The sequence below is a fragment of the Hippopotamus amphibius genome, chromosome 5, assembly GCF_030028045.1.
Source record: "Hippopotamus amphibius kiboko isolate mHipAmp2 chromosome 5, mHipAmp2.hap2, whole genome shotgun sequence".
NCBI lineage: Eukaryota > Metazoa > Chordata > Mammalia > Artiodactyla > Hippopotamidae > Hippopotamus > Hippopotamus amphibius.
This window is the reverse complement of record NC_080190.1, coordinates 16,125,812-16,152,366: the sequence shown is the minus strand read 5'-3', so window position 1 is coordinate 16,152,366 and position 26,555 is coordinate 16,125,812. Positions and strand designations below refer to the sequence as shown.

Sequence of the window (26,555 nt, the reverse complement as noted above, 5' to 3'; positions counted from 1 at the left end):
GCAATAATTTCCAGATCTAAATTTCCTTTTAGTATTTGGAGTGTGGCCACCGTGTGATTGATTTTCTTACAAACATACTAGAGCTTATGCATTGAATTGGTTGCTTCCCCCTTCAAGGCCGTTACCTTGGAAGACTAAATATACCTATTGGAGTGATATGACTCTTAGCTTTTTAGGAGTGGAGAGGACTATGAGACAAACTCACTCTAGCTCTTGCCCCTTCCTTCTTGTTAATCTTCTTCTCAGCCAGACTTCATGCTCACTGTATATTATCACCATCTTCACTTACTCCCCAGCCCCCGTAATCTATTCAGCAGTCACTTCTCTATTAAATCTTCCCTACTGAGGTCACCAGTGACCCCCATCTCCCTTAAAGGGGGCAATTGGGTGAACTGTCACTTTCCCTGACACACTCATTACACTGAAGGCTTCCTGACCTGGACTGTGAGTTCCATGCAAGCAAGGACCACCTTCCTTTATCACAGTGTCCTGTACATCCAGTTTAGCACCTGGCACATCAGGCCCTCAATACTTCTATGAATGAAAGGAGGAATGAATGCATTCACAGATTCTGTCCCTCGCATACAAGACAAAAGCATTAAAGAAGGCGTACAGTTTGCCCAAGACAGTACAGCTAATTATTGCCAGAACCAGCATATGACCCTAGGTCTTCTAACTCCCAGGCCAGTTGGTGTCATACCATACTGACATTGCTCAAAATAAGTTTTGGCTTCCTCTTTTGAACTGCCTTCAAAGCCTGCAGTGTATTCTCATGAATCTTTATAGTCTCTTGATTGGTGGATTTTATATTTGGAATCGTCCTAAGGTTACCAGAAGCCTCTGTGATCTGGCCTTAAGCCACCATTCTCCACTACTCCCACGTGCAGATCCTTCACTCTGCAGAAGCAAAATCCTCACTCTTTCTCATACAAACCCTGGTGTTCCCAGCTCTAGGGCTTTGCTTATGATGTTCCTTCTGCCAGGAATGTCTTTCCTCTCTCACTCCTCGGATGCCCAAATTCTACTCATCTTGGTTCACATTCTTTCCAAAACAAGGATTTAACCTGTAAAAACAGAAGGAGGAAGGAAATGAACACTCATTGAGCTAGTGTTTTCATGTGTCTTATATCATTTTGTCTCACTAAATGGAAGTTAGAAGATGCACAGGAACTTGGTATTCAGCAAAAAATTGAAGAACCAATGAGTATCACAACCTAGAATGTATCATAAAAATCTGTGAAGGTGTGTGTAAAAGGACTATTTTAGCCTAAAGAATTTAAGGCCCCATTGTGGGAGCATTATCAGAGCCAGGCTTCAGAGTAATTTGCTTCAGAATATGTGTTGAGATGACTTGGCTTTGTTTAGATTTGTAGTAGCCAGAAATCCTCAATTTTTGTAGGAAAGAGCCACACAAGATTGGTGATCATGTGTTTGTACATGTGTATGTACATGTGAACACACACACACACGCAGCTGCTGAGGACTGGGCAGGTGGGAGGAGGGTGAAGGGGCACTGGGATATTCCTTCTGGAAAGGGAGGCCTCATTTCTCTTCTGCAGCTCACCACCACTGCCTCCCACCACCACCACCACCAGCACACAAACACCTGCCAGTTCTTCTCCCTGTACCTCTGGGGTATTTGTGTTTTATTGGTTACTTTTCTGATTATAAACTCAGTATATTTTCATTTTAGAAAATTTGGAAAAGAGAAATGAAAATCTTACAACTCAGAGATAACCAACAAAAGATATATTTCGTCCTCAGGACTTTAGACACATTTAGATTTCTTTTTGTTTTTACAGAAGTGGCATCATTTCTTACGCAGTTCTGTATTCTGCCTTTTTACTGAATATTATATAATGAGTATTTCTCTGTGTCATTAAAAATTCTTCAAAAACAATTTTAATGACTGTATAATATTGCATTTTATGGATGTATCATAAACATCTTAATTCTTCTCTTCTTGGCTATTTATGTTGTCCCCAGGCAGCTGCTGCTTCTTTTTGGGGGGGGGGGGAAGGGGGGGTATTGTAAAAAATGCCATGATAAAGAGGCCCATGTAAAACTTTTCCCCACACCTCTGATTGTCTCCCGAGGATACAGTATTCATTCTGAAACTGGTAGGTATGAACCTTTTTTTAGGTTTTCAATAAATATTATTAAGTTGCTTTTCAGGAACATTTTAAAAATTTATATTAAGCAAGTGAAGCATTTTGAATGTCATGAAGACCATTGTTGTGTGTTATGGCCACATCCCCTCCCTAATGAAAATGCCCAGGGGACACAGGGAGACAGTCAGATTCCATAGTCAAAAGATTAATTGCAGTTGACTAGTGACAAGCCCCTGCATTCAGCAAACCAGAGCCTCTGCAGAGGCCTAGTAGAGGAAGAGCACAGTAGAATTCATCTGAAATTAAGACAAGGCCACCCATCAGCATATGAAGAAGCTGATAGTGAAGTTTATCAATGTATATCTATACATTTGGCAGTATGTGCTTTATTATTTACACCCCACCTGCATCCTAAAAGCATTTGAGGTGAGCGCTGGTCATCTAAGACTTCCTGGTGGAGTGTTCCCCAAGCCCCCCTACCCGCATAACTCAGTAACCAGATTCCAAAGCAGAGATTATTATCCCCATGTTCAGTGGGGTCTAACCAATCCATCTCTACTTGATTACTGATAATATCATGAATATCTTTATACATCAATCAAGCTTTTATGAAACGCAGTAAAATATGTAAATGGTTAAGAGCATAGACTCTGGAGCCAGACTGCCTAATTCGTAGCTCCACTATTTAATAGCTGTGTAATCTTGGCAGGTTACTCAATATATCTGTGCCTTAGTTTTCTCATCTGTAAATTAAGGATAATAGTAGTTCTTTCCTGTAGAATTGTCATGAAGAGTAAATGGGTTAATATACCTAAAATACTAGGAACTTAGAATTCAGGATCATAATAATGCTATATATGAATCTCCTATTTTCATTAGTTCACATTTCTAAGAATTAACTGCAAAAAAAACAATATTAGATAATAAAAATATTTTGAAGCATTTGCTTGGATACTGTGGATGAAGGGAAGACTATTTTTCAGATAGGTTCCCAAGAATATTCTTGTTCTGTTCTTGAAAAGGATAGATAGAAAGGTAGATGGATAGATAGGTAGGTAAGCAGATAGGTAGATAGATGATAGATAGATGATAGATAGATAGATAGATAGATAGATAGATAGATAGATAGATAGATAATAGGTAGAGAAAGAAAAGAGAGAGAGATTGCAAGTAAGCTTCTCTGGAGTACAACAATACTTAGTAGATTTTTGCATCTCTCCGAAATATTTGAAAACCATATCTTCTATGAGAGACAGAGACCATTAGCATTACCATCCCATTTGATACGTTTCCCTCTAATATAAAAAAATGTATATACTCTGTCATCAGACATTAAAAAAAAAAAATCTAGCCCTCTCTTCTGTTTAAAGCGAAGAATTTCTCAAATTAACACTTAAAAACCATAGGACTTTCCTGTAGTCTCACAACCCGGTTATGACAATGGCAATGAGAACCAACAACCTATTTCCTTTCAGAACTGTTTTAGCCATATGCTTTCCCTTGGATTCATTTGAACAAATCTCACTAAGGTTATCACTGTGTGTTTAGAATTTGACAGTTCCATCCCTGGAAAGGCTTGGTCAGATTTTTCATATATATATTGGAGTTCCAACAATGGATTATTTGAAATCTAATTCCACCGAATATCCTAGTAAACAAGTGAGCTAAATGAGAAAGCATCCAAGTAAAGGAACTGTTCAAAGAATCAGGAACTGCTTGACCAGCAGAAACTGGGCCACGGACTTGAGAGTCTATAAACTCTGGGCCATCACCGATAATTCAAAGTCATAATCTTCCAAAGGGCTTTAATTGAATATTTGGAAATCCGTATGAAAATAAACTGAGTCAACTAAATAAGAATAAACACAGCTAAACTAAACAGTGTAAATTTTCAGAAAAGAACCCTAATTAAAAAGATATATTGCACTTCCTGAACTTTGCCATTCTGGTCGTTTTCAATATTATGCCCCTGGGAAAATACAACTGTTTCTAATCGAATACTCTAAACTCCCAGGCTGGGGCTTAGGGGTGGGTTCTCCCATTTTGCTCTTGCTGCTTGTTTTGGGGATAAAGCTGTGCAAATTATTCAGACACCCATCAGATTTATCATCCTGTGCCTTTTGATGACATCCATCTGTTTATCTAAGAAGCCATTAAAGACTTATTGAGTTACAGCACTATGGAGCAAATTGGGTTATCATCTATGGTTAAATCCAATTCTTGCATCTGCCATCTTTTCAGCTTATGTGGTATATTCTGAAATTACCCTGACTTGCAGACCTGCACTGCAAGAATACATTTTCCTCATAGCTTTTTTATGTCATTTCTAGAGAATTTCTAATGCATGAGCAATTTGTGGTTCAGGAAAATGTTGACAGAGAGATGTCAGTGCTTTCTCTTGTTAAAAGTTCAAAAGCCTAATAGGGACTGTGCCAGCTTAAAAGTCTTATTCAGAAGTGGGTACTGTTCAATTCCAAGGTTTATGTTTAGCCGAGCCTATTCAAAGAAAAATTTGACTCTAGGTCACAAAGGTAGAATTGTGTTAATCAGAAGATAAAGATAAATTAATATCAAGTCAGAATTCAAATGGACCAAAAAAAAGTGAGGGCTCATCATAAATGGTGTTAAATAAATACCAGCAGGTAAACTGATAAGGCACAAAGGACCCAATCTTCCTAGGGAATGAAGAGGTGTTTGAAATTCAGTGCTTATCTCACAAGTCAAGCAGCTTGAGCAGCACTAAAAGTCACGTTTTCTGAGCTGGCTGAAGAGGCAGTGGACTGTGTGGAGAAAACTAATTGAAATAAAGTGAATATTTGCAGTTTATTGGAGATACTGTTACATCCTGACTACAGGAGCTCCAGAGAAAGAGCAACTGTAAATCAGGCAGATGCTTCAGTTTGCCAATTTTTCTAACGTTTTTCAGAGAAATAATGAAGAATCCATGAGTAAAACATTTTCTTGATCTGTTTATGTAAATCAGGCCAGAATTCTGGGAAGCCTAGGTTTTCTGGGAATCTTCAAAGATTACAGCATAGCTGCTCTTCCTTAAAATCAAGCTGTACACACTATTTATTGGCCATTTAAGGAAATCCTTCCGATCATATTTCAGAGTGTCCTTTCGTTGTTTTCCTCGTTGTGAGATAAGTACCCTGAAATGGGAGACAATAGCTGTGTAACAGCTGAACATAATCAACTGAGACCCACGTGCCGGATATGGCTGGCTTCAGAAAGAGATCCCTTTGTCTGTCTACCTGTTTGCTTGTCTGTGACCTTCATACAGCTCTGTCTGTGCTGTCAGCAGAGAAGCTGTTTTCCTGAGTCACTAGTGAGGTCACAATGAGACAGAGAGCTGTTGCCAAGGCAAGGGTGACCAGGAGCTAGGACCTAGACACCAGAGATGTAAAGATGAGGAGTCTTCTGGGTGTATTTCACATCCTGCTAAATTCATGCAAAAGGTGAATCAGAGTAGGACAGATGAAGCTCTTGTTCAGAGTGAGAGGCTGCATACTTCTCACTTTTAAGGAGTGAGATGATGATTTTTAAGAGCTATGGCCTTTCTGTCTTCACCACTCCAGTCCATCCGTAAACTACTTCCCCCTAACTTGCTCAGGTCTGAAATTCTATGCCTTAAAGAAGTGTTTGCCTGGAGAAGGGGAGGAGTGAGGGCCATGTGGGCCAGAAGGAGGAGGGACGCTGTTGCTCCCAAGTTTTTTCTTGGATCTACTCTATTGATTGTCTATTAGGTAAACATTTTTACTTTCAATAAAAATGACAGAAGAAAATAAACTGGCAACTTTTCATTCATTGTTCAAAGACTAATTTCAGAACCCCTATGGACTATTTTACAACATTTTAATTAATAAATTTTAGTGTGCAGGTAGGAAAAGTGATATTGAGAATTCTTTATCTTTTTTAAGTTGAGGTATAATTGATTTACAATATTACATTAGTTTCAGCTGTACATCAGAGTGATTCAAAATTTTTATAGATTATATACATTTAAAGCTATTATAAAATATTGGCTATATTCCCTGTGCTGTACAGTATATCCTTGTACCTAATTTATTTTATACATAGTAGTTTGTGACTCTTAATTCGCTACCTCTGTCTTCCTCCACCCCTCTTCCCTCTCCCCAGTGGTAACCACTAGTTTGGTCTCTATATCTGTGAGTCTGTTTCTGTTTTGTTATAGTTATTAGTTTGTTTTATTTTTTAGATTCCACATATAAGTGATAAAATACACTATTTTTCTTTCTCTGATTTATTTCACTAAGCATGGTACCCTCCAGGTCCATCTATGTTGTTGCAAATGGTAAAATTACACTCTTTTGATGGCTGAGTAGTATTCCATTGTATACAAGTACCTCAGCTTCTTTATCCATTCATCTATTGATAGATGCTTCCATATCTTAGCTATTATAAAAAATGCATCTATGAGCATTGGGGTGCATACATCTTTTTAAATTAGTGTTTTCATTTTCTGTGGCTGTGTACCCAGGAGTGGAATTGCTGGATCATATAGTAGTTCTATTTTTAATTTTTTTGAGGAAATATATTGAGAATTCTTTAAGAAAGTTTTAAGTAATTCCATTAATTGATGAGGTAAGGATATTAACCTAGATACAAATAACTGCTGGAATGGTTAAAAGCAAGTCTCTGAAGATGTAGTGGGAATTGCTAGGGGTGATAAGTCTGGTAGAACCAAAATGAGACAGCACAGTAATGCCCAGAAGTAAGGCCACCACTCTCCACTCTTTCTTCTTTCCCATCCCCTTATTTCTTGCACAGCTCTCCATGCGTCTTAATTTGGGGGCAGAGGTGGTTGCTCTTGTTGTCTCTCTGACAGCCTGCTGGAGAAAATCTGTTGCCTTTTCTGCCTGTCAGTGACATCTGCCTCCACATCTTGGCTACACCCTGTAGCTTCCTTAGAACGCAGAGTGCAAGGCCAGAGGTGCCTTCTACTTGCTGGGCTGAGTTCCTCCAGCTTGAAGATTACCTCCCTCGTTGCCCTACCTCTCAGCTGAAGTTTCCATTCTCACACTGACCTGTACTCATTGAAGCAGATAGCATCACCTACTGGAGTCAGGACCCTGCCTTGTTTTAGGTTGCCCTCCATTTCTAACTTTGGAAAAGGTGTTGTTTACCTTTATAGGTGTTTCTTGAGAATCTGTTTCTCTAGTACTGGGCATTATTGAAGAAAGAAATTAATGTTAATTAATGCATAAACATTAGAAATAGAAAAGAAAATTTGGATAATTACTTTTCTGAAGGAGACTATAAGCTCAGGCAGACAATAAATATGTGAAACTTAACATTTCTATAAAAGATAAAAATGAGAAGAAAAAACACTTTCTGCATGTTATGGACTGAACCATATTCCTCCAAATTCATACATTGCTGCCCTAATCCACAATGTGACTGTATTTGGAGATAGGGCCTTTTAAAAAAAAGGTAATTAAGGTTAAATGAGGTCATAGTGTGGGGCCCAAATTCTATTGGACTGGCATCCCTATAAGAAAAGGAAGAGACACCAGGGGTGTGTGCACATAGAGAAAAGGCTGTGTGAAGATACAGAGAGAAGGCAGCCATCTGCAAACCAAGGGGAGAGGCCTCAGGAAAAACTAAACTTGCCAACATCTTGAGCTTGGATTCCAGTGTCCACAGCTATGTTCTGTTGGTTAAGCCACTATGATATTTTTCTCACGGCAGCCCTGGCAGGCTAATGAATTAAAAGTTAAATGGAGTCAGTAGAACTTGAGATTTTTCAAGTGATGGGCAGGACGTGGGCAGACAGTCTAGAAGGAAAAGGTCAACCTAAGCCAAGGGACTCATGAGCAAAGAAGACTCAGAAGTCAGAGTGACTTGTAAGTGGGGAGTTGCTAAGGCAGCTAGAAGATGGCTGGAAGGTCCTCACTCCCAAGATGCACTTGAACTTGATCTGGTGGGAATCAGGGAACCAGTATGGATTGTTGAGCAGGGAACGACCTAAAAACAGAGGGTTTTAAGAAAATTAGCTTTGCTGTAGTACACAAACTCAATAGTACAAGATTGAGTAGAAGTGGAAGACCACTTAAGAAAAAATTACAGTAATCCTGGCAGGTAAGCGTCCCGATGGTGATAGGAAAGGAGAGTATCTAATGAATTTGAATGTTATTGCAAGGGAGGAATTGATAGGATTTGGTGACAAAATTGAATTAAATTCATTAATATATAATTTATTCTTCTGTGCATCTTGGCATTATGTATCTCTACATGTGAACTTGTCAAAGATATTTTTATGTTAACAGAAAAGTTTTAAGTATCGTTAAAGATATTTTTATGTTTGGAGAGGAATGAACTGGGAGATTGGGATACCAAATTGTACACTCTATATATATGCAGTTTATTGTATGTTAACTGTATCTCAATAAAAGTTCTTAAAAAAGAGAGAGAAAAAAGAAAATACTAGGAGTGCAATAAAAAAAAGATATTTCTATGTTAACAGCAAAGTTCTCAGTATAAGTTGTTTCAAGAGCTCTTTTCCAGTTGAATAAAGTTGTTACAGTATCGGAATTACCCTAAAGATCTTAGTAAGCAAGACATCATCAGAAATTAGGTAATCTACATACATAAAACATTGAGACAACTGAAACTTAATGTCATTACCCACTTTTAGGAGGAGAGTGACTAGCCAGTCAGAAAGTACCTTGGGGTTAGACATCCTGAGGGACAAATGGAAGAAAAGGTTCAGGATCAATTTTCCTAAGAATAGCCAGGAAGGGGACTCCAAAACAAATCCCCCTAAACCAAGGTATCAGAGGCTGAGACAAAAGGAACATGGAATGAGGTTTAAGATCCAAGGATCTAACTAGAGTTTATTCATTCAATGAAATAATATTCCTAATGTCTGTTGAGTACCTATTATATGCTAAGGGCTTTGCATAGACTGTTTCATTTATGTGCAGGCGTGAAACAAATAATCACATGAATGTGTATCTAATTACAAATTGTGGTCATTGAAGAGAAGGAAAATACAGAGTGGTATGAGACAGTATAGCAAGGGTTCCTTGTTTGGATTTGAGTAAATGACACTGCAGTGGAAACTTTGAAGGATAACCAGGAATTAACCAGACAAAGACTAGAAAAAAGAGATACAGGGCACACATGGAGCCAGTGATTTGCAGGGTGCCAGGGAGCTGGCCGTTGGCAGGCTGAAGGGGCTGAGATCTAGTCATCAAGAGACTTGAGTTCATGTGCAGAGAGCTTAATCCCTGGGTCAAACCAAGCATTAAAGACCAGAGCGAGGTTTAAGGCAACATTCAGTCCTAGGGACATTGAAAGGGAAATTAGGAAACCAAATACTGAGCATCTTGGTGACAAAGTGAATATGGGACAGGCAAATATAAGTTGGCGAACTACTACCTGTGAGGTTACCATGTTATCCTGCCCAGAACCTATAGGCACAAGCTAAATGGAAAAGGCAGTGTAGCTTAATGGTCAGAATGTTAGATTTGCAGTCAGATGCATGTGGACCACTTCCTAGATATTTTATCTGGAAAGACACTTAGCCTTTCGTACCTTTAGTTTTTTTATTCTGTGAAATGGGGGACATACTACCTATCTCTGAGGAATAATGTAAGATTCAAAAGAGATAATGCCTATAACATGCTTAATTCAGTGCCACACAGACAAATATACTCTTCCTTTAGGTGCCACCAATCCTTTTGCTATTCTATTTGGTTTGTGTTTGTTTGGGTAACAACACGAAGATATCTGCGTACACAGTAAAATGCATGAACTTTATAACTGACATTTTCTTTGCTTCTCAGAAGCTTGCCTGAGTCCACCTTTTTCTCAAATTCTAATTGTGTTTCATACTGTTGAGGATCTCTGATATGAAATCTTCAGATCGGGGAGGGTGAAGGGATTAGTATGTAAATTTACTCAGACATAGGATTCACTGTGTGCTCAATTAACATTTGATGAATGAATGATTACTGTATAATTACAGAGATTTGACAGTGATAAGCATAGTTAATTAATTGCTAGGATAGTGCATATTCAAGAATAGCGTTAAAATATCTTTATGTATTTTGTGTTTTGAAGTGATTGGTAAACTGAATTCTAACCTCTTGCTCTCTGAATATTCTCTTAGCTATAAGCCTACCATGTTTTAATTAGAGAACTGTTCTGACAGTTCCAGGAAAGGAAACATTTTTTTCTGTTAAAACATTTCTAGCATTTCAGCTAAACAATTTATCTACAGTGGTTTTCCCTTTAAAAGGAATAGTAGACAATTAGAAGCATAATACAGTAAATTTTCTGCCTTGTGGATCCCAGCCAAGAACCATACAACTTTTCTGCTTTATAAGCAATTGAAAACTAAAATGAGTAACTGGTATATTGTAATAGAGCTGCTTTGAACTGCTATTACCATAGAATACTTTTCCGGCTTTCTTAGAAGCATGAGAACAAAATTGAGACGAAGGCATCTATCTGATTGAAGCTAGGATGCTCCGTGCATTGTACTTCACTTTAGGCAGAATAGCAGTCATTTATTTGCTATTAATGTGCATAGAGAGATCACTCCTTTTCAGAATGTAGCCTGCAAAACAGATTTGTAGCCAGTACACATGGTTAGAAATAAAGCTGCCTGTCTGGACTTAGACATTGTATTATGATCCTATAGTTTCAAGATTCTGTGCTCTCTGCCGTATAATATATATGTTTTGTTAATCCTCTTACCATTTAATGCTAGTGCCCCTAATATTGTGTATACGGAGTAGTACCAGAAGCTTCTTGGGCTGTCAGCTACATGGTCTGTATATGTAGAAGAATCTACCTCCTAACCCCTCAGATATTAATTGTTTAATTGAAGATTGGACGATTCCAGTGGGAGGAATGAGAAAAGGTGAAAATGTAGGATTTTAGGCAAAATAATAGTAGAAGAGAAAAATCATAATGGCTATCACATAAATGTTGCATATTCTATGCCAGAGGCTATTAAAATGGTACATGTGCGTGTATTCATTCATATGCTCGCTGAAACATTGCAAACGCCTCACGGGTAAACATGCTTACTACTGAGATGTTGTTGATAGGAAAGCCAATGTAAAACACCTCGCCCAGGATCACACAACTAACAAGTGACAGTTTGGGATTTGAACCCACGCAGTCTAGCTGTCCAGTCAGTGCTTGCAGCGCAACGCTATGCAGCCACAGGCTAGGAAAGCCCTCTGCCGGGTATGTAGGCAGAGGGCAGATTTCTTTATAAGCCAAAACGAGGGTGTGAACTCAGTGAAGCTGTTTAATAGGGTAAAGCAAATTGTGAGGAAAGAAACCAGGAACTTTGAAAGGAATCAAGAAAAAGGTTGACTGGGGAAGACCCTGACTTTGATGATTAAGACTGAAGATAAAAAATAATAGTCACTTAGCTGCTTTACATTCTTTTTAAGGAAGAGATAGTGGATACATTATAAATTAACAATAATCACCACGAGTTTGTTTTTTTTTTTAAGAACTAAGGAGAGATTCCTGTCAAATTGTGGTTCACGTAGCTGCAAGGAAATTCAAATTATGGCTGCGGGGAAAGCATTTTCAGCCAGAAACTGAGGTTGCACTCACTCATGGGTACCCGTAAATCAAAGGCAAGATGAAGCCATGGATGATGGATGGAAACTAGATGAAATAATACTATGAAGGAGCCTGGAGTCACTATGGAGCAGTAAAAGCTGAATTCAGAAGCTAGAAATCAAAACTCACCAGCTGGTAAAAGCCGACACAGCAAAGCTGATGCCAAAAAGTACCTGGAAATGAGGCAATGATTGCCTCCGACATGAAGCATCTCATATGCTGGACCAGAATTATTTCAGGATAAAATCACCTTGCTCAAAGTAGAGTGCTTTCCCTAGACTGCCAGCCCAGGAGGCAGATCTGTAGCTCACACTGAAAAGCTCACTTTTTGAAGGACCTAGGGATCTGAGACAGTGGATTCAACCTGAGCCGGGACGTAGGGGAGGGTGGACTTAGGAGAAAAGGGAGGAAATCCCGGGCTCTGGCTAGAGAAGACCTGTGATAATTAGAAAAGGAGGGGAACTGGAAGGACCTAGAAGAATGTAATTAATGTTGTAAAACATCTAGACCATCGGCATCCCCGCCATTTGCGTAATTAGGACTGAATTTTCGTCCTGACTCTTTCATGGACTTCAGTGTAGTGAAACCCTTTGTGCTCCTAAGTGTTTACTATGTACATAGTGGATGAGGGTGAAAGGACTGCCTTAGAAGAGCTGGGGGGAGGCAGTGAATCCCAAGATAAAGGTTTTTTCCCCTTGAGAAGCCAAATGAAGCTCTGGGTGGGGAGTTGTGAGGCCCCTTCCCACATATCCTAAACCTCTGAATCACATGATCCCCCTAGAGTGAAAGTTACTCAGAGATACAGCTGTACCCGTGTGTTTGTGGAGCTGCACTGGTACTCATGTCCTCAGAGCCTGACCTGTCTTTTTTTTTTTTTTTTTTTCCAGAAAATCCAAGCAAGGTAGAAGCAATATATTTTGCAATTTTTTCTTCCAACGAGTGATGTAAATTCTCTGCCACCTCCAGGTAGCTTCCAAAATTTAACTCTTACATTTAAGATTCAGAATATTTGTCATACTCGCATTCTACATAAAGTTACAAGCACATACCCTTCATGTAAGTCATGTGAAAGGTCTCATCCGGATCATGGGAAGAAACTTCCCATCTGTTAAGATCTGGTTCTAAATATATAGCACAGCATATACAGCAATTCAAACCTGTTAAGTGAATCTATTCATATTTATTCAATATTTTAACAAATTACCCAATTTTACTCTTTGAATTTCATCTTTCCATATAGTTAAGTGACCCTTCCCTACCTTTTTAGGTAGGAAAGTAATCACTTAAGGATAACTGGACATCGAAAGAGCTTTGGTGAACTGAACTATAGTACAGTGGTACTTACATGAGCAAAATAGCTCTAATTTTGATTTCTAACTGCTACAGTACAGTGTCAATAGGATCAAACTCAGGCAAGAGGGACTCAATTCATGTTTACACGTGGAAACCATACAAAGGTCCATGGTTAATCTGCTGAAAGTTTGGCAGTCTGTTTCACATCACTGAGAAGCCAGCCTAAGCTCTACTTCTCTGTTGCAGCATCCTGTGTCCTTGCACCGCCCACAAAAACTTCTTTGGGGGCAGAAAAATCATCAAAGCTGTCATGTGTCCAATGAAATCCTTAATCTTTAAAGCTTGGGAGTACTTGACAACAGCAGATAAACGTGGAACATCTTCTAGAATACCAACTTTACATTAAGCATGTAACATTAAAACAAAAAGCAAATAAATGCACACTTTATGTTCATTTTTAACAGATGAGACATCCCTCAAGTTCCTGCAACTGTTTGTATGGTTTCCTCACACTTTGAAAAGCTCTACATAAGAACATCGTCACTTCTGCCACAAAAGCAATTATAATTCTTAAAATCTCTATTAGGAACGTCTAAAACAGGTACCACTTTTATTCTGACAGGTCACATAAATCTCAAACAAGTTCTTCCCTAGGTGACACTGCGTAGGCCAAAAGGCAGGGGGGGTAGACATTATTTTAGCCTAACTGCACTGACAGTATTTATACCTCTTAACTTCCCAAATACGATACTGTTGACCTGTCATTTCATTTGTCTGAAATGATTCAAATGTACAGAAAATTAAAGATTTTAACCTAATAGACTTCAAATTAAGTGGTAAGAGCAAAGGCAATTCAAATATTAACGTGGCACAATTCTCCATTAGTGGTTTTAAATTGCTCCTTTAAACAAGGGATGAGTTCGCTTGCTTAGATATTTGAAATACAACTTTATTCTGATTCTAAACGAAAAGGAATGGGAATGACAGTAACAAACTGAACGTTGTGATGTGACCGCAGCAGGCTTCTATTTGAAACTCAAGGAGGAAACAACTGGGTTCCAAAACACCTAAATATGCAGGTCCAAAAAATGAAGGTTTTTTTTTTTTTTTAACTGCCACATTCACTCCGAAGCCCATTCATCTCCTTCAGCATCCCAGAGATTAAGCCCATGTTCTGCTCAGCTATATAACAAAGTGGCAAACACGCTGCACCACTGACATCACAGGACAGTTGCCTATAAAACTAGACATCTGACGCTGGGCTCCAGCTTTGCTTTCTCACAGGTCATCATCTTCATCCGGGAGGGCAGTTGTCTGAGCAGCCTCTAGATCGTGCTCGTACTGTGCTGCCGAGGCTGGGTCCATGACCACCTCTGGCGGGGCGAGAGCAGGCACGGCGACCAACTCCAGGTTAGGGTCTCCGATCAGTTTTCTAGCAAGCCAGAGGAAGGGCTTTTCAAAATTGTAGTTAGTTTTGGCAGAAATGTCATAGTACTGAAGATTCTTCTTTCGGTGGAAGACAACTGACTTTGCCTTAACCTTTCTGTCCTTAATATCCACTTTGTTGCCACACAACACGATGGGGATGTTCTCACACACTCGTACCAGATCTCTATGCCAGTTGGGCACATTCTTGTAAGTAACTCTCGATGTGACATCAAACATTATAATGGCACACTGAGCTTGGATGTAATAGCCATCTCTCAGTCCACCAAACTTCTCCTGACCAGCTCTATCCCACACATTGAACTTAATAGGTCCTCTGTTGGTATGGAACACGAGGGGGTGGACCTCAACACCCAAGGTAGCTACATACTTCTCAATTTCACCAGTCAGATGACGCTTTACAAACATAGTTTTTCCAGTACCACCATCACCGACCAATACAAGTTTGAACTGAACTTGGGGTTCTCGTTGGGCAGCCATCGTGATGTTACTTCCAGAAGGGTCTCCGCGCCAGTCTGACTGAGGGCTGGAAAGATGGCGGAAGCGCAATTCAAAATCCTGACCTGTCTTTTCAGGGGCAGGGGGCTGCATCTACCAAGGGCTTCCTCCGTTTTGTGCTTGGGGCAATGGCTGGCTGGTGTGAGTGGGTGCTTTCCCATCTCTAAGTACTCCTCTGGGGGCCAAGCTGCCCCTCCCCACCCCCCCTGCTCACTTCCTGGTCATAGATGGGCATCTTGTATTGCCAGGACCACCACTAGGTCATGTATTGCTTTTGAGTAAAGGCAGTTCCACCCCAGCATTCGCGGAATGGCCCCCAGAGTGAGAGCTGCACATCAGGCCACGCTCACCCCCTCCTCAGGCATTCTTGCACAGTGGTGAGCTCGCACAGCCACTCAGAGCACCCCTGAGGACTGCTTCTGTTTCTGCCTGGACAGTAATGTAAGGGCAACTCAGACACACCGAGGCCACAACTGAACCCAAGGGCTTTCTCCCACAACTGCTTACTTCCCTGTATTCTCTCTTGCTTGTCTAACCAAAATGTTAAAATCATTTTTGACTCCTCCATGGAGCTCTCCATGCAGTGGAGCACTGGTGCTGATCCCAGCTCAGATTTCTGAAAGACTATTTCTGTAGTTCGAAAAGCTAGGACCTGCATATCTTTTTTACTCACAATAGGTTATCTTTCTCACCCACTATGTCCATTTGATAAATGCAGAAACTCATCATTTAAGTATATTGACCCCAAATGAGCCTGCATGACTCCAGATCCCATGCACTTTTGCATCGCATTGCACTGTGCTCTCCCATTGCTCCAGGGCCCCTAAATGGCTTCCCGACCTCACTCTCACCTCCCCAGCCCATCTTCCACCCAGACAGGGGCTACAGGTAAAGACCTCAGACACACTCAGACTGTTCTAAGATCACTGAGGGCAAGCCATTTCTGACGTGGGAAATTCAAACTCCTCAGCATGGTGGCCCTCGTTTATACTTTCCAGTTCGATTTTCTAGCACTCAGGCCTCATCTCCAGCACTGCCAGACTGAGACCAGCACAACCAAGGTGCTGGGCACAGAGGGTCACTGGGGGACGCTGCAGGCTCAGCGATCAGCCTTCACACGCAGGTATTGTCTCTGGGGAAGGGATTTGGGGGTGAGGAACCTGAGCCACAAAAGGCCTTGACTAGAAACTGAGAGCCTGGCAAGTAAGCACATACACTGTGTTGCCCGCAGGGTGCCCAGACCACTGGATGTGTGGTGAGTGTCAGGGGAAAACGAGCAGCCAGGTTCACCCCACCCAGCGCTGCTCCGGCAATTTTTACTGAACTGCCTAAGTAAGTGGCCTTAAAAGCACCACTCAGGCTCTGACACCCACCTTCTGCTTTCTAATCGTACTGAACTATTCATGGTTTCCTGACGATGCCATGTATGTTCATAGGTCCATTCCTTTACCCATGATATCCCTTCAGCCTATAAAGGTATTTTGTCACCTGGGAAAATCCTGTCACTCCCTGGGGTGGCACATCATTGTCTCCTCTGTGAAGCCTTCCAGGCTCTTTCGAGGCAATGCTAAAACTGTTCTCTGTGGTTTTGTAACGGAGGGGTAGACGGAACGTTTGGGAAGGAAGGGGTCAGAGTTGAGGAGTGAAAAGCAGGAGGGGGAGTGGGATGGCATCTATTCGTTACTAGCTCTTGGGTATTTGCTCCTCATACTGTAGCATTAACCGTTTTGTATGTTGGCCGGTTTTATAGTTAACTGGATGTCTGCAGATAACTCAACTCTTGCTAATCACTAGCCTTTAGTGCTCCTTGCCTCCTAAATGGTCTGCTGGTTATTTCTGGAAGTCTCCAAAGAAATGGATCACCGTTGCCATGTGACTTCAGCTGTGTTTGAACCCTCTGGCTCCAGCTGTCCCTTATCCATGTCCTCTGCGCACAAAGCCTTTAGATGCCTCCACTCCCTTGGCCTATCGGGAACAGATGCCAGTAGCTGCCCAAGGCTGCAGCCTCTTTATAATCCCAAACTCCTGCTTTCTACTTTCGTGGTTCACGTTTGCACAGGATAGTGGAGTGAAGCATCTGGCTCTTGGATACCTCTCTTCATAACCATCCCAACCTGTAGGCACCTCTTTATCCCTCCTCCACAGGGAACTCACATCCAGTCCACAAGCCCCAGTGGGAAAGTAGATGTCATTTCTTTCCATACTTCTCACTCCATCTCAGACCCATTCCTCAACAAAACTCTGTTATGAGTCAGCGAGTTACAGCTGTTAGGAGCCAGCAGGGCAATTGTGTCTTTAGGTATAAGCCCAACAGAAATGGGTAGATATGTATAAAAAAGGACTTGAACAGGAATGTTCATAGCAGCATAACTGAATAGCTAAAAGTTGGAAACAAGCCGAACAGCCGTCAGCAGTAGAATGGGTGTCTAAAGTGTAGGATACTCCTACACAGAAATAGTGTGTAACAATGCAATAAACTGTGGCTACATGCAACAATGCAGGTGCATCTCACATGAGGTTGACCAAAAGAAGCCAGCCACGAAAAAGTATGTACTATATGATTCCATTTATACAGAGGGTTTTTTTTTTTTAATGACAATTTATCAATGGTGTTAAGAGTCAGTTTAGTAGTTACCTTTGGAGAGGAGAGAGCAGAGGGAGTCTTCTGACCCGTTCAGAAGTTGCCTGGATCTGAACGCAGATCCAGTCTTTTTGTACTCTTTACTTTCAGCCTGTGGTGAGACATTTGAGGTTGACATGGGGGAATGACATTTTTCAGTAGCTTGATGTCCACTCTGCTCATAAGAAGAAACCTGGTGGTTGATTCTGTAAATAAAATTCCAGGGAAAACTGTGCATTTAGATAGGGACTCTGGTAGCAGCAGTACCTGAGCTGAGGCAAAAAGGAACCAGCTGTCATAACAAAGCAAAAGAAAATAGCAGTTTCTATCTGGACCTTACCTTTGCATGGCTGTTTTAGCCATCATCATTCCAAAACAGATTTGAAATTGTATCTTATCTCATTTCTCTTTACATCTGGTTCAATGTTTCTTTTGGTAATCCATGCTTATAAAGCACTTATAAACAGAATTCTGGCCTATTTTCTAGGATGGGAGATATGACACACCAATTAACTATAGAAAGGTTTGGATTTAGGACAGTTTTATTTCACCATGCAGAATGTTTAAGCCATTTCTCAACATAGCCAGCTACTGCAAACTCCAATACCAGAATCATATTACTCCCAGAGTGGACCCCTTGGCTGTAAGGAGATTCTCAGCAAACAACAACAACAAACAAAAAGCATTAAGCCACTTCTTCCTAATTATGTCTTTCTCTAAATATCTAATTATCATTGAGGACAAATTGCATGTTACAGAAATAATATTATGGGGAATCGTTTATCTGTTGGGCTTCTGCTTTTGAATTCCTGAGTCGGTGCTGCAGCTGCTGGAGCAAAAAATTTTGCCACCTGGACACTTCATTACAGTTTCATATTTAAATGCAAAAACTGCTGAGGAGAGGTTCTATTTGATGGACTTGGCTTCTTTAGGCATTTTGTACTTAGATATGCATCACATGTACAGCTTTTCCAAATTTCCCAGGTAGCTGGGAACATTGAATAATTGAGCATTTAGAGGGACAGAATTACAAGGAAGCAATGGGACTATAGTAATACCAATAAGGTGGCAGTGGAATTAACTTCTCTAATTATTTTCTTTTTATCAATACACAAAGGTCTGCAGCTTTATATGACATTCCATAGCAACTACATGGGATTTCCTTAATAAATGCTGACCCAAAAAGTACACATTCCCAAAGATTACCTGGTAATTGCACCTACTGTAATATGCTTAAAGCTAATTAACATTCAATCTTCACTTTAGAGAATAGAAATTACCAGGTACTTATCCCATAATTACATCTTTGTGCACTTGCTATTGTAATCCATGGCATTAACTATATAATTAAATGATGAATAGTGACTGTATAAGTAGAGAGTACTTATGTAAAATGTGTGCCTTATCTAAAAAAAAATAAAAAATAAACAGTTTCAAAGAATCACATCTCATTGTAAATTCCATTGTTCTCAGGGAGATTGTATAGCTTGTCAAGAATTAATAGTAATAACAGTTAGCTCCTTGGAGGTCGGAAGATGATAATACTGCCCCACTGTCAGGAAGATGTCCACTGTGGTTCATCTCACCATGAGGGATGAGTTGCACCAAGCAATTCTCACTGTTCTTTCTGGGTGTACATCAAAACCCAAGTAGTTAGAAGTTGTCTTACTAAATATGGCCTGTCTCTAAGCTATTAAGGCTAATAGTTTTGTGTCAGATGCTTTGTGTAAGAATTCTTTTCAAAAATAACATTTTTATCTGATTATAATGCTAATATGTATTCTTTGTAAAAAGTTTGTAAAATATTGAAAAACACACAGAAAATACAAATCACTTCTAATACCATATTCTGTTAACTTTTTGTTTTATATGCTTTCAGTCTCTTTTCTCTTTTTTTAAGATTTGTTTTATTGAAGTATAGTTAATTTACAGTGTTGTGTTAATTTCTGCTCTACAGCAAAGCGATTCAGTTATATATATATGTGTGTGTGTGTATATATAATTTTTCATATTCTTTTCCATTATGGTTCATCCAGGACATTGAATATGATTCCCTGTGCTATGCAGTAGGACCTTGTTGTTTATTCATTCTATATGTAATAGTTTGTATCTGCTAATCTTAAATTCCCAATCCATCCCTCCCCTACCCCCTCCTCTCCCTTGGCAACCACAAGTCTGTTCTCTGTCTGTGAATCTTTCTGTTTTGTAAATAAGTCCTTTTGTGTTATGTTTTAGATTCCACATGTAAGTGATATCATATGGTATTTGTCTTTCTCTTTCTGACTTACTTCACTTAGTGTGATAATCTTTAGGTCCATCCATGTTATTGCAAATGGCATTGTTTTATTCTTTTTCGTGACTGAGTGGTATTCCATTGTATATATGTACCACATCTTCTTTATCCATTTATTTGTTAATGGACATTTAGGTTGTTTCCATGTCTTGACTGTTGTGAATAGTGCTGCTGTGAACATAGGGGTGCATGTATCTTTTTTAATTATGTTTTCCTCTAGATATATGCCCAGGAGTGGAATTGCTGGATTATACAGCAACTCTATTTTAGTGTTTTGAGGAACCTCCATACTGTTTTCCATAGTGGCTGCACCAATTTACATTCCCACCAACAATCTAGGAGGGTTTCCTTTTCTCCACACCCTCTCTAGCATTTATTATTTGTAGACTTTTTAATGATGACCGTTCTGACTGGTGTGCAGTGGTACCTCATTGTAGTTTTGATTTGCATTTCTCTAATAAATAACAATGTTGACCATCTTTTAATTTGCCTGTTGGCCATCTTTATGTCTTTTTTTGAGAAATGTCTATTTAGGCCTTATGCCCATTTTTGTTTTAAGTTTGTTTTTTTGTTATTAAGTTATATGGGCTGTTTGTATATTTTGGAAATTAACCCCTGTTAGTCACATCATTTGCAAATATCTTCTCCCAGCCTGTAGATTGTCTTTTCATTTTGTTTATGGTAACCTTTGCTGTACAAAAGCTTGTACATTTGATTAGATCCCATTTGTTTATTTTTGCTTTTGTTTCTATGGCCTTGGGAAATTGACCTAAGAAAACATTGGTAAGATTTATGTCAGAGAATCTTTTGCCTATGTTCTCTTCTAGGAGTTTTATGGTGTCGTGTCTTATATTTCAGTTTTTAAGCCATTTGGAGTTTATTTTTGTGTATGGTATAAGGGTGTGTTCTAACTTCATTGATTTACATGCAGCTCTCCCACTTTCCCAGCACCAGTTGCTGGAGAGTTTCAGTCTCTCTTCTAAGTGAATCAGTCTTTCTCTCTCTGTATGTATGTGTGTATACATATATATATGTGTGTATACATATATACAAAACATTGCAACCTGCTTTTTTAAAGCAGTGTATTACCAACCTTCTAATGAAGTCTTATTTCTCATCGTATTCCCCATGATCCTGTAATATTCTGTAATACTGGTAGTCCTGAAATTATTTAACCATTTTAATGGACATTTAAGTTATTTCCAGTTTTTCACCATTAATCATTATTGTTTTGCTCTTCACTGTGTGAAAATTCTCTAAGAGAAGTTTTAAATATTATGTTTGCATGAAAGCATTTTCTAGGTTCTCCATTCTAAATAATTACCTTGTGACAATTCCAGTGCCTGAGTTTGCCTCTGTATTCACAGTGTACTGGAACCCTGGTGTGTCATTTTCATTGTCATGGACTAACGAGTAAGGGCAGAGGCTGACTTAAGCAAATGCTCATATACTTGGTACCACCAAACGAAGCCAAAAACTTCAGAGTGTGCAGAACAGATGGAAGTTAAAATAAAGAAAAGTGGTGGCAGGACTGAGTCATCACATGGCACTAGCACAAATACAAAAAAAAAAAAAAAAAAACCCAGGAAGTTGATATCATATTCACATAGCAAACAGTAATCAAGGTTCAAATGAGTATCATCAGTCACCCTAAATTAATGCTGTTGATTTGAAATTATATTTGTTTGTAAATATTGTATTTAAATTGTAGATTTGTTTTAGATTTGTTTGGGTTGTATAAAAACTGTAATCACGAAGAGTTACCATGTCATTTCATATTTTCACACATTTAAGTGACACGGTAAATAATTTAGGTTAACATTGAGGGATCTGAAAGAAGTTTTCTTTTAAAGTGGATCTATACATTTTCTCAATTTGGGTTGTGCTGTTCTCATAGCTACATCTTTATGCATATTCTTAGAATAAATTATTTCCTTGGGGAAATTTCCTAGACATAAAATTACTGTCAAATGTTGTAAACATTCTAAGGCTTTTGATGTTTTTGTCAAATCTGAATGCAGATTCTTCAAGTTACTTTTTCTTCCTTTAGCTTCACCTTCATTTTTAATATTTTCTGCAGTAGTTCACTCACTTCAGTTTGCAAATATTTATTGAGTGTCTACCATGCACAGGCATCATGCTTTCATTGGGCCTTCAAAGACGGAAGGACTCAGTCTCTGTGCCGGAGCCCACCGACTCACAGAGGGATGATGGCATAAGACAGTAATTCTCAAATGTTTATTTTCACTTTTAGAAATCATTGTGGACCCCAAATAGCTGTTAGGGGGATGAGCTATGTCTATTGATATTTACTGTATTAGAAAATGAATAAATTTTTTAAATGCCATGATTCTTATTTGCACTTTAAAGCTTATATTTTATCATTGGCCACATATACTGTTAGTTGTTTCCTTGAAATGACAGGCTTACTTTGTTCATTTTTGAGAAAATGTCTTCCATATACCCAAGTCTGAATAACCACAATTTGTCAGTCATTCATTTAAGAAAGAAATGGTGTCCTGTAAAAGAAAAAAAAAATGCAGCTAGTTCAGCTGGCAATTCAAACAATCACAATAAGTGCTTTCCTTGAGACAACCATCATACTTTGGTATGCAGTGAAAGTGCTTCATGTGTAATTGGTATTACTTTTTTTTTTTTTGCCTTGAGTATGTAGCAGATGAAGAATACCTGTCTGCTCCTGCAGTTTGGTGCCATTGCCTTAATTCACACTAAAGCTCTAGCAATTTTATCCAACATATCACTTGCACCATCAGTATAAATATCTACACAATGAAAAAGGCAAATAATGTCTTGATATGATTTTGGTGAATGATGTCTTTGTATCATGAGAATGGTTTTGACCTCATGACCCTCCTAAAAGTGCCTCAAGGACCACTAAGGGTCTGGAGACCATACTTTGAAAGCCGCTGCTATGAAGTATGATCCGTACGTGATGGAGGGTTGCACTGTGTGCTGTGGCAGCATAAGAGAAAGAGCGCCTCAGTCTGCGTGGAAGTCAGGAAAGGGTTCACAGCTAAGCAATGATTAAACTGAAACTCAGAGATTAGGGAATTTGCTTAAGGATTTATCAATAAGAACAAAAAGTGCAGAACCCCACAATTGCCCCCCACTACTACTTCATCTCTCCAATCTTCTTCACATCAAACTTCTTTGAAGAATTTTCCATGTGCACTGCCTCCATCTCCTCATTTCCACTCCAGCCTACATGCTGACCCCTTCATACACCAAAACAGTCCTGTTCCCTGTCTCTTAAAATACTCCCCTGCCTTGACTTCACTTATACACTGTTCCCCTGGTTTTCCTCCTATCTTCCTATCTGTCCCTTTTCTGCTTTCTTGCAGGTTTATATGTCTCTATCCAGCCACATTCAAAGTGAGTGCTACTTATGGCTTAATTCTAGACGATCAGCTCTTACCACATTGTACTCCCTCTAAAACATTCCTCCCACCCACACCCAAGGCTTTCATTACAGTTTCTCATAATTTTAGCTCCAAGGAGACTTGTCCTCCAAACCCTTGCGACTTAGGTCTGTAGACCAGCAGCACTGGCATCACTAGTGAGCGTGTTAAAAATGCAGAATCATGAACCCAGCCCAAGCCTGCTGAGTCAGAATGTGCGTTTTAACAAGATCCCCAGGTGATTCATGGGCATATTCAAGTTGAGATGCACTCGTCTAAGAACCAGACCCAGGGGTAGAACTGCTTCCCTAGCATTTCTCCTTGTCTCTCAAAGGGACCTCAAGCTCAACATGTTCAAAGTAGAACTTATATATTTTTTCACCATGGTTAGTTCCTTTTCCAGTTTACCTTATCTCAGTGAGTGGCAGAGCCATCCAGTCTGCCCTGCAAATGGAAACCTGGCTCTCTTTTATCCCCCATATATAATTTATCACCAAGTTCACGATCTCTTACATCCTTCCTGTTCTGTGCATCGCCCTCTCCACTACCACCATCCTTGTCTGAGCTTCCATTGTCTATTACCTGGACATCTTGCAGTATCTTCCCAACTGGATCCCCTGCTTCAATTCTTACCCACTCCAATTTATTTTTATTTTCCATGATAAATTGTGGAAAAGAATAACTTTCTGGATACACATTTAGATCCTATCACTACCTTGCTTAGAACATCTTAATGACCTTCCGTTGCTCTCATGAGAAAGATGAAAATCTGTAATGTGGTCGTGGGAGACCTGCCTCCTGCCTGCCTCTCCGGTCTTGTTCCACACCGTGTCCTCTAAGGCAATGGTCCCCAACCTTTTTGGCACCAGGGACCGGTTTTGTGGAAGACAGTTTTCCCACGGACGAGGGATGGGGGGGTGGGATTCAGGCGGTAATGGGAGCAATGAGGAACGGCAGATGAAGTTTGCTCACTCACTCACAGCTCACATCCTGCTGTGCTGCCCGGGGGGTGGGGACCCCTGTACTAAGGTTTCAGTCATCTCACACTTTGCTCTCTTACTACCATGACAGCTTATCTAGTAAATTCCTGTTCTCCCGTAGACCTTAGCTCAACCATTTCTTCCTTAGAGAACCTTCTCTGGCCTCTGTAATTACATCCATTCATCTTATTCTGTGATCTCATCCACTCCATTTATTCTCCTGGATGCTTATCACAGTTGTAACTCAACATTCATTTTTTCTTTGTTAATATTTTTGGTGGTTCTTTGGTTAGTATTTAACTTCCCCATGAGACTGTAAGCTCCATTAAGGCAGGGACCACACATGATTTTTCTCACTATTGTAACCTAGCTCAGGGCCTGGCAGATAATAGGCAAAGTCCTACAGGTTCTTACCTCTCTGCCTTTGTTCACTGAATACTTCTTCCATGTGGAATTCCTTTCTCCCCCCATTGTCAGATACCAAATAATACCTGTCTTTCAAGATTGAGCTCCTTTGTGTATTCTTCCCAGCTGAAGTCCTCTTCAAAACCTCTTATATGGTACTTATTACCTTCTACAGCAATTACTTTCTAATATTTTCCCTCTGTGTTTTAATTGGTGTAAGTAACCCCTAGTTGCTAAAAAGATAAACAAAAGTTTAATTTTTATCACACCCAGTCCAATGGGCTGAGTGAAGCAGTCCTCCATCCAGTGACTCAGTGGCTATGTTCCTTTCATCTTGTCACGCTGTCTTCCTAGCGTGTGGCTTCCAAGGGTGTCACAGGGCGTGGAGATGCCTCACAGTCTCTTAAATGTCCTAGCCCAGAAGTGGCATGTCATTTCTACAAAATTAATAATCCAACCCCTCCTAAATGGATGGAACAATGAAATATAGTCTTCCCAAATACGTAGAAATGCGCACAGAACCAGTTACAAATGAAAATTAGTGATCTCTACCAAGCCATAAACTCCTGAAAGAAGACAAGGTCAAAGTCTGAGTCACCTTTACAAGAACACTGAAGTATTTGACCTTTCACATGTTTAGCAATTAATACAAATTACTGGTTCAAAGAATAATTGAATATTTCAGAAGATAAAAACTGAGAGGGAGACGAAGCCAGAAAGAAACAGAGAGGCAGATACAAAGCAAGACCAGCAGACATTTCTTTCGTAACCCACTGCTGTTTCCTGTACTGACGCACATTTGGGTAATGCCGGGTGACGTGGTCAACAGCCTGAGCCCCCCTCCCCTCAGAAAAGTCAGGTTCTGTTGTAATTATGGCTTCCTATACTGTGATGATATTAATGCAAATTATCACAGCACAGGCATACCTCAGAGATATTGCAGGTTCAGTCTAGACCATGCAACAAGGTGTATATATCAATAAAGCAAGTTACATAAATGTTTTGATTTCCCAGTGCACGTGAAAGTTATTTTCACACCATACTATAGTCTGTTAAGTGTGCAATAGCATATGTCCAAAAACACAATGTGCATACTTCAATTAAAGAATACTTTATTGCTAAGAAATGCTAATTATCATATGACAGTGCAGGGTTGCCGCAAATTTTTAATTATAAAAACACACAGTGCCTGCAAAGTACAATAAAGTGAAGCACAATAAAGCAAGGACAGGGTGTGCCTGTAATGTTTATGTGCTGGACAGTGTGCAAGGCGATCTATAAGTACTTCCATACAGTCATCCTTTGAACAATTCTGCAATATAGTCATCTTATCTCAGAGTTTATGTGTCTTATTCTAGACCACACAGCTCACAATTAGCTGCTTCGGGATGTGGGCTCAGATCTGCCTGACTCTAAAACCCGTGTATTTAGCCATGATACCACACTGAAGGGTTTGTTACGCATCTGAATATTTATCAACCTTGAGAACGAGTACATACAAGTAGTGTAATTAATCTACATATTGCAATCCCCATAACCTAAGTTGGGTAATAGACTCGGAGGGATCACTTGTAGAATTTTGCCAAGACTGTAGGCAAATTCCAAAAAATGTAAGTATCTATATTTAACTGAGTTATGTATTCTAAAGTCAAGGTGATATTCCCACAGTTGGTCAATGTTGTTTTGGGTAATGTGTTTCTTGTGGGGGATGGGGGAGGGAGGTTTCCAGCTGAGACAATGGCCACGAAGTGCCGTGTCCTTTTTTGCTTTGATATATATACCCATCTACTTTTGCATAAGTCAGACTAGCCTTGGCTTTATGTTTAGTTTTATGTACAGTCAAAACACTAAATCGTGAAAGTGCTCATCACAGGA

At 39.7% G+C, this 26,555-nt stretch overlaps 2 protein-coding genes across 3 annotated transcripts in view; one reads left to right on the top strand and one right to left on the bottom strand.

Moving 5' to 3' along the window:
* ATRNL1 (attractin like 1) overlaps positions 1–26,555 on the top strand; it is a 734,504-nt gene that overhangs the window by 644,610 nt on the left and 63,339 nt on the right. The gene's annotated exons all lie outside the window — the stretch shown is intronic.
* On the bottom strand, positions 14,298–15,014 carry LOC130853817 (GTP-binding nuclear protein Ran-like). Its single transcript, XM_057736178.1, has one exon. It carries the CDS (start codon positions 14,943–14,945, stop codon positions 14,298–14,300), a length of 648 nt encoding a protein of 215 aa, XP_057592161.1. The 5' UTR covers positions 14,946–15,014.